The 12,659-nt window shown below is 43.1% G+C and overlaps 1 protein-coding gene across 2 annotated transcripts in view; it reads right to left on the bottom strand.

Annotated features, from left to right (window-relative positions):
* The window catches only part of PARP12 (poly(ADP-ribose) polymerase family member 12), a 48,512-nt gene that overhangs the window by 33,962 nt on the left and 1,891 nt on the right, over positions 1-12,659 (bottom strand). For both annotated transcript variants that reach the window (XM_079785784.1, XM_079785785.1), the window contains exons 2-4: positions 9,418-9,553; positions 6,496-6,772; positions 4,617-4,718 (exon numbers count right to left, since the gene is read on the bottom strand). In XM_079785784.1, coding sequence (XP_079641910.1) covers positions 4,617-4,718; positions 6,496-6,772; positions 9,418-9,553 — 515 coding nt within the window. The remainder of the gene's footprint in view (positions 1-4,616; positions 4,719-6,495; positions 6,773-9,417; positions 9,554-12,659) is intronic.

Raw genomic sequence — 12,659 nt, 5'->3', positions numbered from 1 at the left:
GCAGGGAGCCCTGCCCAGACGCGCGAGGAGGGCAGTGGCGGCCATTGGCTGGCAGGCGCCCACAGGGTCCGAGGCCTTCTGGGCGGAGGCACTCCTGCTTCGCGGCAGCAGCACCCGGGGCCATGCGGGCCTCGGCCACCCTCACTGGGTCGGGCGTCTCAGGCAGGGAATGGGAGCAGGACAGTGGCGGGGAAGCCAAGAAGGGGGTGCTGCAAACACCTGGCCAGGGCTGAGCCCTGCGCTGGGGGTTAATGCCCCCCCCCCCCAACGGAAGCTTTCAGAAGGGAAGGAGGGAGGGAAGAACTTTATAAAGGAGTCAGTAGAGAGCAGAGTTAAAGAAGGAAAGAGGATGTGTAAGTAAACTGTAGGAGCTATAATGAAAATCAAGTATTGCTGTGTACTGGGGACAGATTTTAAAAGTAGGAGTCAGAAAAGAAAAAAAGATAAATGATAGTGAGTAATTAGGCAGATATTAAACAATTAGATAGATATTAAAACCCTGGAAGTAAGTAGAGAAGAATGTGGATGAGAGAGAAAGAGGGAGGGAAGAAAAGTTTTAAAGGGGAGCCGGTAGAGCTTAAAAGGAGAATGGGAAGAAGGAAGAAATGGGGGAGGGAGCAAAGCAGGTCCAAGGGGGGAAGTGAAGAAAAAAATTAAAGTGGGAAGGAAGAAAAAGGGGAGGGAGGGTAGGAGTAAAGATAAAGGAAAGAAGGAATGTGGGAAGGGAGGGAGGGTAGGAGAAATATGGGAAGAAGGATGATGGAACAGAAGTAGAAAATAAGGAGGAAAGAAGTTTATAAATGATTAATCAGTAGGAAAAAGTGTTAAAGGAGAGAAAAAAATTGTGTGACAGGGAGAAGCCAATAAGGAAGTCAAATACAATTGTGCGTAAAGAGGATAAGATTAAAAAAAAAAAAAAAGGTCATAGAGGTGACCAGGCTGGCAGGGGAGGGCAGTTAGGGGGATCAGGCAGGCAGGCAGAGTGGTTAGGGCAGGCAGGCAGGTGTGCGATTAGGAGCCAGAGGTCCCGGATTGCGAGAGAGATGTCTAACTGCCAGTTTAGGCCCAATCCCACACTGGCAGTTGGACATCCCCCAAAGGCTCTCAGATTGGAGAGGGTGCAGGTTAGGCTGAGGGACTCCCCCCCCCCAGCCCCATGCATGAATTTCATGCACCAGGCCTCTAGTGTGTGTGTGTGTGTGTCCAGGAAAATCCATAGAGATAGACTGTAAATCTATAGTTGCCAGGAGCTGGAGGTGAAGGGAGAATATGAGTGACTTCTACTAAGTACAGGGTTTTTTAATGAAATGTTTTAATATTGACCTTGATAATAGCTGCTCAATTCTTTGAGTATATTAAAAACTATTAAATAGAGGAATTGTATGGTATGTGAATTATACTCAATATCTCAATAAAGCTATTATCTAAAACACAGGCAAAATATTTAAATAAATACTTCACATAAGACGTACAAATTGCCAATAAGCACCTGAAAATAAATGTTAAATACCATTAATCATCAGAAAAATGCAAGTTAAAACTACAATGAGCTATCACTACTCTTATTAGAATAGCTAACGTTTAAATTGCTGACAATACCAAGTGTTAACAAGAATGCAGAACAACTGAAATGCTCATATATTGCTGGTGGAAAGTTAAAATAATATACATCCACTTTGGAAGACAGTTTGGCAGTTTTTATAAAGTAAAACACACATTTATTACATGATCCAGTAATTGCACTTCTAGGTCTTTACCAAAGAAAAGTGGGAACATATATTCACATGAAAACTTGTACATGAAGATTTACAAAGCTTTATTTGTAAAAAGCCAAAAACTGGAAATCCAAATGTTCATCATCTGAATGGACAAACAAATTGTAGTCAATCCATGCAATGAAATACTACTCAGCAATAAAAAGGAACAAACTATGGATATTCCAGCATGACCAAGCCTCAAAAACATGCTCAGTGAAAGAAGATGGTACCGGAGAATACATGCTGTATAATTCTATTTACATGCAATCCTCAATAAGGCAAATCAACCTACAGTAACAAAGTAGATCAGGGATTTCCTGAGATCAGAAAATTGGGGGGTGAGGATTAACTATAAAGGGGCATAAGGAAAACTTTTGGAATAATGGAATTGTTCCATATCTAGATTATAGGCATCACTTTATTTATTTAGCAGCCATATTTACCAAAACTCAGAGTGTATATGGCAGACATATTTACCAAAACTCAGAGTGTATATGGCAGACATATTTACCAAAACTCAGAGTGTACACTTAAAATGGATTCATTTTATTGTGTGTAAATTAGATCTCAGTGTTGATTTTTTAAATATACACATATATGTATACACTGAGTGGCCAGATAATTATGATCTCTGAATGCATAATAATCTGGCCACTCTGTATATCTTATATAATAAAAGGCTAATATGCAAATTGTCCCCTCAACCAGGAGTTCGACCAGCAGGCAGGCCAGCCAACCGCCCATGTCCTCTGGCCAGGCTGGCCGGACCCCACCCATGCACAAATTCATGCACCGGGCCTCTAATACACACACACACACACACACACACACACACACACACACACACACACACTGAGTGGCCAGATTATTATGCATTCAGAGATCATAATAATCTGGCCACTCAGTGAGTATACTAGAGGCCCAGTGCATGAAATTCGTACAACAGAAGGGGTGGGTCCCTCAGCTTAGCCTGCACCCTCTCCAATCCGGGACCCCTTGGAGGATGTCCAACTGCCATTTTAGGCCCAATCCTGAGTCAATAGGAAAAAGTGTTACATAAAGGAGAGAGAAAAATTGTGTGACAGGGAGAAGCCAATAAGGAAGTCAAATACAATTGTGTGTGAAGAGGATAGGGCCTAAACCGGCAGTAGGACATCCCTCTCACAATCTGGGACCACTGGCTAACCGCTCACCTGCCTGCCTGCCTGAATGCCCCTAACCACTCTGCCTCAGCCCCTGCCACCATGGCTTTGTCCGGAAGGAAGGCAGGATAACCAGAAGATGTCCAGTTGACCCAGTCTAATTAGCATATTACCCTTTTATTAGTATAGACTAGAGGCCCAATGCATGAAGATTCATGCAAGAATGGGCCTTCCTTCCCCTAGCTGCCGGCACCGCCTTCGCTCTGGCCCACAGCCACCTTTCCACCTCCCCACGCTGCCCAGAGGCCCGGAGCTGCTGGGGCGGTGTGAAACACCTGTGTCGTTGCCATGGTGATGACGCAAGCGTCCCGCCCCACCCCCGGCCGCATGTATGCAAATCAACCCACCATCTTTGTTGGGTTGATTTGCATACTCACTCCTGATTGGCTGGTGGGCGTCGTGAAGGTACAGTCAATTTGCATCTTTCTCTTTTATTAGTGTAGATGGCACCTATTCTTTGATTTACTATTCCATTTCCAGGAATCTGTCCACAGAAATACACATGTATACTCAGATGTTCAACGGAACATCACTCTAATTACATACTACACAATTGTTTTTAAAAACAAGGTGAATTTACATGTACTAACTAACCTAGGGAAAAACCTCCAAGACACAATAGTAAGTAAAGGAAGCAGGTTAAATAATATGTCATATGTTCCCATCTGTTAATGTACAACCAATATCATAACCACATGGCATGTGTTTACCTTTGGGGAAGGCTGGAGGTGGACTTCAGACTTTACCCTGTATTATTAGACTCTTTTACAAAGTGAAAGTATTCGTGAATTGCTTGGGTAGTTTTTAAAGACTGAAAATGAAACAAGAAGTTGTGGTGTTTGCTTTTTAAGAGGAGTCACCAAATTTGAAAAGGAAACATTCTTCAGTCAAAGTCCAGGATAGCAATAAGAAAAAAAAGGTTTAGTAAAAATATAAACACACACATAGATACAAGAATTGCTACATCTGATAAAAGAGGGACTGTGGAGAGAAAACCACAACTTAAACCAGTGATGGGCAACCTTTTGAGCTTGGTGTGTCCAACTTCGCCAAAAAACTGAGCATAACTCGGGTAGTGTGTCACTTTGAGGAAAAAACATTATTTCACAAATGTTTCAGCCTCAGGAGCAGCAAATGTTTCATCCTCGGCATGCGGCCGCCTCAGCGGCCGCGTGTCATCAGAAATGGCTACTCATGTCAGTGCTGACACGCGTGTCATAAGTTCGCCATCACTGACTTAAACAATTACTCATCTCCCAAGAATAAACATGGGTCTAAGGCATCTCTAAATCTACAACCACTCTGTACAAAAAAACACTTACCTTTGTTCCACTAGACTATGCATCTGTGACTTGTGCGCATCTGTGACTTCATATTATGCTGACCAAGGTTTCACCCACTGCATGAACCACACAACTATGGCCCCCAAAATCATTGTTTGATGTTTAGAAACTTAAATAATTCCTATCATCCCCAAGTCCCCAACAAAACTGATGCAGAACTGGTGTGACCAAATGCCACACCAGTTTATGGTTAAGAAGGCCTGACCCTCTCTCAACAGGGAAGAGGACTTTGTGGGTAGCCTCAGAGCAGAGCTCCAGGAATGAGAAGCAGTTATCCCACCCACACATAGATGAGGGGTTTTCCTGTGACTTACCTTGAAAGCTACAACTTTTCCGGATATGGTACAAGCAAATCTGATCACTCTCCTCTTGGTTAGTAGTTGTTGAGGACACAGAACCTGAACTGTCTCTTCTTTCTACAAACACCACAAAGAGTATCAGCTACTGGATTTAATTCCAATAGCAAATACTTGTTAATGAACTATTAGGATTGGGTACCAATACCAAGAAAAAAGAAATAAATGGAAAGTCTACCTCTCAAAATAAAACCCCAATTAATTTTAGGTTAATTATAATAAATTTAATATAAAAACAATATGTAAGTGATTTCAAAGTTTACCTTTACTAATGCTACAATGAGCCTTTACCTAGTAGTTACATTTAATACTCCCCACCTACCACCATAAAAGCAAGCATATAGCAAACCCTCTCAACTTAGTATCACCTGTAATCTTATTATTCCTCTTCATTTTTCTTTTTATGTGCTCCTCAGACATACATAGGCTCAACCTCAAAACCTACACTTGTGGAACCCTGGAGGTTACCTCCCTCTGTCCCCAAGGATAGGTATCCTTCCCTCCCTTACTAACAAGGCCATAATCCAACTGAACTCTTCAAGATCTATTTAAAGCAAAACCTTGTCTACTTCTAGGCTTTCTACTATTAAAAGAAATTAACCAAAATTAATCAAAGAAAATGTGAAGGGAAAACACATATAGCAAGGATAATTGTTAAATATAAAAAATCAGGTAAGATTAGCGTGATGTTTGTCTGCTGGTAGTCCTGACACCTGATATTTTAAGAAGGGGTCTATTAAAAATCCTAGATATCATTGTAGCTAACAAATGGATTTGATTGTGCATCCCTGATGGAGCCATGTCTCATAGTCACCAAGACATAACCAGGCCCAGGACAGTAACTATCACTACATGGAAAGCATAAAATTTGTTGAATAAAACAATGGATAACCAGAATGGCCAGCCAACAGCCAGTAATGCAAGGGACACCAATGTATCATGACCTCTGTGAGGGACCACATTCTTCATTTCCCACACAACAGGTACTGAAGAAATACTTATTACTTAAATAATATCTGCTCAGAATTTCCCTATGTTCCTCTCACTAAGTCTGACATTATTTTTCTTACTATTATTTTTAATCCATACCTGAGAATATTTTCTCCATTGATTTTTAGAGAGTGAAAGGGAGGGAGGAGGGGGGGAAAGAGAAAGAGAAACATTGATGTGAGACAGACACATGGCCTAGTTGCCTCCTGCACACACCCCAACCAGGGATAGGGATCAAACCTACACTGAGGTACATGTCCTTGATTGGGACTTGAACCGGAGACCCTTGGGTCCACAGGCCGATGCTCTAACCACTGAGCAACTAGCCAGGGCCTGACATTCCTTTTTTAAAAAAAAAAATACTTATCTTAACATGTTCATTCATTCAACAAATGTCTCAGTGCCTACTGTGGGCCTGGCACTGTCCAGGCACTGGAGATGAGCAGTGAACAAAATAAATTTACAATGTCTAAAAAAATTCCATTTATTCATCTCAAGAAGAGACCAACATTACTCTATGCTTTGTTCACTTGTTTTTAAACAATCAAAACAGAATGCAATGCAAAGGATGCCCCTAGAGCTGTGCAGGTCTCCAGGGGACAGAAGCAGTTTCCCATCTCAGTGCAAGTAAGGCCCAGCAGGAATTCATTCCTTGTCAACACCAACTGGCATTTTTGCAGAATGTCTTGCTTGTTCATGCCCATGATTTCAACTCATCTTTACAGCCCCCACCAGCTAGAAGGGGATCACTAACAGCATTTTACTAAAAGAAGCACGGACTTATCCAAAGTCACACATTCCATTTAATGGCCAGCTGGAATCCAGGAGCCCCAGCCGAGGGCCTTACCAGAAGTCGCCTGTGGGACAGGGGCAGAGCTCTTATTCTTGATGTCATGAGCATTTCTATAAATGGAAGGCATCCTGCTCACCAGGTCTGAGCTCATGCCCAACTTCTGCAGTTTTTCCACATTTTCAGAATTAGAGAAATCATGGGATCTCTTACAGCCTGTGCCAAACTTGCATTCACCCTGTACAAAATACTGGCAGACATGGAGTTTGACACACTGCTTTCTAAAGGAACACGAGCCATGGTGTCCATCTCCTTTGTTGTAGTGAAGGCAGATCTGTTGACAGAGAAGGGAAAAGACAGCAGTTTAGGAAGACCTCACACATTACACATCTTCTTACTGACTAGTCCACTGGTTAGAAGATGTTCCTCTAGAGACTTAGCAACTGCTGTGATTCCATCATCCGCACAGGCCACACAAAATAAGAATATCCCTCACTCTGGATGACTTAATATATACCCTTGGTTAAAACAGAAACTTTGTGGATGGCTGACTTCTCAAAATAAGCCCCTCCACTGGGAAAAGCCAGAGAACTTCAAACTGATCAAAGCTATTCCTTCACAGGAGACATTTTAATGTAAGTTGCATAACAGTTCCTAACAACCCTTACATTCTACCTACACCCTTCCCCGATTCACCAGCTCTCCCCAACTCATGCCCCAGCTTCTCCCAACTCTTTTTTCCGCAACTCAGGGTCAAAGAAGTTCTTAGGGTTTAAAGCATCTTAGAGAAGGCCAAATGCAGTCCTTTTTTTCTCAAGGGAGCACGCAGACTCAGAGAAGTTAATCCACTTGCCCTAGGTCACACAGCAATCTGGCACACACAGTGGCTATTGAACTGGGTGCTGGCAAAGCTGGGACTTGAATCAATTAATCCTTCTCCTCTACACTCAAATTCCTGGGAATGAAAACAAGGCCAGAGACCACTAAGGGTTCAACCACTTAATTCACAGGTACTACACTGAGCATGATTTAGCAGGGATCCCAAAGGGAAAGGCCACAGAGGGCTGAACCCTAACATTGATTCTGCCATTTACAAGCTTCCTGATCTTGGGCAAGCCACTCACAAGCTCTGAGATTCTGTTTTTCAGTTCCTTAAAATGGGAATAATCCCATGTACATTGCTGGGCTATTGTGAGGATTAAAATGGAAATACAAGGAGTGGTTAATACAATCTCTGGAACACAGTGGGTGCTCGATTCATGGTGATGGCCCCTACTAGTCATTGTATGAGTCTAGCCTGAGAGTAGACATCCTGACAGAAAGCCACCCTGGGTCTCAGCTCTCATTTGCTGGCACTGTGTTCTGAACCAACCTGTACACCCAAGCACACAGAGGCTACACACTCCAGACTGGTCATCTTCTGATTCATTTTTCACACTAATAACAAGAGGATCTCTCCAAAACGTGAAAACCCACTCTGCAAACACAAACCTCCCCCCCACACTCCTTCCCTAGGCCTACCCATTTCTTTTTCTCCCCTCTCTAACCCTAAATCCAGGTCCTAATGACCTACATGCTATCTCCTGACTATGCCAAGTTCCCTCCTTTCTGTGTCTCCCTTCCCAAAACTTCATCCTTCGATCATCTTTCAGCTCCCAGAGCAGGCACCATCTATACCAGGACATATTCCCCAGCGCCCAAAACTGTGCCCCTGATACAGAGCACTGATTCTATTAGAGCATCTAAAACAGCACCTTACAATTATTCACTGACTTGTCTGTCTGACCCAGTAAACGTGCCTCCTGGAAGGGTAGAAAAGGGTTTTTTATCTCCTTATCGTCCGTGTCTGACTCATAGAAAATATTCAATAAAGATTAGCTGAATTAAATCAATATTAATTTTCAAAAGAAAATGTTAATAACTGTTATGTGGCAGTCACTGTGCTATGTAGCACCTTTCTGAAATGAATGATTTTAACTGAATCATATGGAAGCATTTTCGTTAAAATATGCCAATCTAATCTCTGTTGCCTCATTGTAGGCACAGTGTCAGAACATCCCATATAACCTGGCTGGCCACAGAAAGGCACTGCTCAGACGTGCTGCAGAGCAGTTAACTCTTGGCCCAGCTGCTGCCCTCTGGAGCCACTGCCTTCTTCACACAGAGGCCACACTCCTTCGGGATGCTCCCAGCCAACAACAGAGCACACCGTTCTGGGGAGACACCAGCCACCTCCAACAGTGAAGACTTTAGATCAGAACTGCCTGTTGGTCAGGTAGCTTTCTTAGAAATGGATTATAGTCGGGATATCTTTCTGCCCAGTCCCCTTCCTTCCTTCTCTGCTGCCACAGATGTCAAACCTGCATCATTGCCTGAAGGCTCACCCCAACTTCTTCTGCTCATCCCCCAATAAATCTCTCACACTTATAATCCCATCTTGGTGTCTGCTTCTAGGAAGACCCAAAGTCTTACGTAACCATTGCAATGAGCTTTGAAACAAGTGGGTACCGGAAATGCAACATCAACTGAAGTTCAAAATCCTGGGTACAACTGAATTAGTAAATAGCACATCTACCTGTCAGCAGCTCTAGAAAGCTTTTCTATAGACCCAGCTGGGTCCAGTAATATCTGCATGGTTCCAGGTCCTGCTAGACAGGGAGGAGCTGACTAGAGTCTCTCATCTCCTCAGCTGTGTAAATAAGGTCTTGCTGCAGCCACTGGCCAAACAGGCTCCCCCAACCTCACAGAAGCCCTGGAAAGGCGGTACCAGCCCAACTGATACAGAAGGAAAGGCTTCAAGGGGCAAGTTCAGTCCCCAAGGTCACAGAACTGGGAATTCAAACCAGATCTTCTCCAGGCAGATCCCAATGATCATGATGAGGGCCTAGGCTTCTCTTCTGCCATAATATTTCCTATCTTCCAACCTTCTGGCCTCTTCCCAATTCCTTGCTCACATACCCACTCCCTCCCAGCACTCACCTCTGGTAAAAGCCAAGGGTCATTCTGAAACAAGAGCTGGCAGAGTTCACTGTAGCTGAGATGATCGACGCCATGAGTTTTTAGCACACTCAGGTTATGCTCGGTTGTCAAGGTGTGACTGTTTCTACAGTTCTTCCTGCAAAGGAGCAGAGTTAGTGTCACAATTGAATTGTGTCTCCACAAAATTCTTATGTTGAAGCCCTACCCTAATTGCCAGTACCTTAAAAGTGATTGTATTTGGAGACAGTCTTTAAAAAGGGGTGATTAAGTTAAAATGGGGTCACTGGAGGGGACCAATCCAATCTGACTGGTAGCCTTACAAGAAGGGATTAGAGGACACAGATTCACACAAAGGGAAGACGATGTGAGGATATAGGGAGAAAATGGCCATCTACAAGCCAAGGAGAAAAGCCTCAGAAGAAACCAACCATTGATCTCTAACTTCTAGCCTCCATAATTGTAAGAAAATAAACTTCTGGTTTAAGCTCCCCAATCTGTGTTAACTTGTGGCCCAAGCAAACTAATACAATTATCAATCTTTAAGATAATTACCAATTATCAATTTTTAAGATAATTGTACAAGAATAGTTCCTTACATTGTTTAGAAGCACTGGAGAAAAAACAGCATTTCTATGCAACGATAAAACATAAAGCTTATTTACAAAGGAAGAGATGGTAACTTGTGAATTGTAGAATCCAGAACAGTGCTCCTCAGCAGCTATCTAATGAGAATGACAAGGCCATTCCCCAAAGAAGAGTCATAGCATACCAGTCACTGGACATTTAAACAATGGCTGAATAAGTAAGTACAGATGACTTATGGTTACAAGGGCTTACACTCCCTTGAGGCCCAGCCCTTTCTCCTCCCCACTCCATTTTTGGATCAACAGCCCTTGTTAAACACTCATTGTGAACCAGGCACTGGCACCATGCCCCAATGATCCAAAGACTTCAACTGACTGCCCTGATCAACATGACTGAAAAGAATCAGGCAAATACCATTTGCTTGACTCAGACACAGCCGTATCTCATACATCATGCTTATTACAAGCATCTCAAAAGAAAACCAAACCCTTGATCAACTCCTCCAAACCTGCATCTCCCACAGGCTCTGCCATCTCAGTAAAAGACCATTTCCCTCTCCTTTGGAGTCATCCTGATTCCACTCCTCTCATCTAGTGGAGGTGAAAGACATAGAGATGACTTTAAAATGGAGTGGAAAGTACAAGGTCAGCTGTGTTCAGAATATATCAGTATGGAGAGGAGGAGCACCTGACCCTGATGGAAATGGGGAAGCAAACTAGAGGGAGCCTGAGCCAAATTCTTAGGGTTGAGGAGGATCCAGGCAAGGAGAGAAAGAAAGAACATTCTAGGCAGAGGGGCTAGTAATAGGTGATGCCAGAGCAAATCTATCTAATCATTATAATGATGATGGCTGCTAAAACTTTTTGAGCATTTACAATAAACCAGGGATCGCCCAAACGATTTCCTTGTTAATTCGTTAGTCCTCAAAAATTCTATGAAGTAGATGATATTTTTTAAATTTATCTTTAAAAAGTATTACAGATGTCCCCTATTTTCCCCATTGAACCCCTCCATCCCATTCCCACACATCCCCAGGCAAGATAGGTGGTATTATTATCCCCATTTTGCAGATGATGGAACTGAGGCTCAGATATAAAGTAACTTGCCCAAGTCCACTCAGCTAGCAAGGAGCGGAGGCACAGTTGGAACAAGGTAGGCTTATCTTCAGGGCTGTGCACTTGACCACAATGCTCACTATCCCCCTAAGCACAGGAAGGAAGTCAGGGACCAGGGATCCTTCCCAGCTGTCACCAATGAAAAGCAGCAGTGAGAATCTATTTCTGAAACAGCTGACCTGAGGTTCAGGAAGACCAGTAGAGATACAGGAAAATACATAGAAAATACAACCGGCCACATACACTCTCCCTATGTGACCCAGAAACAAAGAAGAAAGGGGCAAGAAACTTTTGTGTGAATCTCAAGGAAAAGGGAAAGGTGAAGAATAAAGAAGATGTGGAATCTAATGAACAAAATAATCTAACAAAACAGAAATAGAAGCACATTCACATAAAACAAATAGACAACTGTAAGAGGGGTTTTGGAGGGCTGGGTGAAAAAGGTGAAGGAATTACGCAAAAATAACAATAATAATAACCATGGCCTGAGTGGCTCAGTTGGTTGAGCATTGTCCCATGCACCAAAAGGTCCCCAGTTTGGTTCTAGTTTGATTCCAGTTCAGGGTACATGCCCAGGTTTTCAGTTCGATCACTGGTCAGGGTGTGTACATGTGGCAACCAACCTATGGCTCTCTCACATCGATGTTTCTTCTCTCCCCAAAATCAATGAAAACTTATTTATTAATAATAACAATAATAACACCCATAGACACAGACAACAGTATGGTGATTGCCAAAGGGAAAGGGGGTGGGGGAAGGTGGAAGAGGGCAAAGAAGGAATAAATGGGGACAGAAAGAGAATATACTTTGGGCAGTGAGCACATGATGTAGCATGCAGGTGTACACTTGAAACCTGCATGGTTTTATTAACCAATGTCACCCAGTAAATTCAACTTAAAAAAAAGAAAACTCAGAAATCATCTAGGCCAGTAAACACCAGATGTCCAAATTTCCAAGAGAAGTAAAATTTGACTCCAAATTTTGGGAAGTAGCCTAAGAATAGAATTGCCATCTTCATCTTACCAAATGGACGTTAGCATTAACAAGATTCACTAATTATCCCCATTTATTGTGTCTGCCTTCCTCTTCAGCTGCTGCTCCTTATTGTCCCCTGAGATGCTTCTTCTCCACAAGTCCCTGAGGGACCAATTTCCTCATGGTTCCACCCTCAGACTCCCACCTTGGATCTGACCCACTCCTGGAGCCATGGCCTATACCACCCAACAACTCCCAAACTAGCCAATCAGGGCCCTGGCCGTGCTCTCAAGCTTCAGACCCCTGGACAGGTTTCAAACCAAAATCCTCTCCTGCTCTCTCAGCCAACAATAAGAAATGAAAGTAAGAGTCATCTCTCTGTCAACAAATTGACAGAAAACTGTCATCACCTCTCTCATACTGTCCCTACACTCTCACCATCTCCCCAAATTTTTCACACATGCACCCCGTCTTAAGGCCTTACCTGGGCCTTGCAATATTCTAATCCAGATATTTCTGGACAGCTGCTTCCCAGAAACTGCATTCCCAGCCCCATCTAGTGGGACC

This window comes from Cnephaeus nilssonii (assembly GCF_951640355.1).
Source record: "Cnephaeus nilssonii genome assembly, chromosome: 12".
NCBI lineage: Eukaryota > Metazoa > Chordata > Mammalia > Chiroptera > Vespertilionidae > Cnephaeus > Cnephaeus nilssonii.
This window is presented reverse-complemented; position numbering and strand designations above follow the sequence as displayed.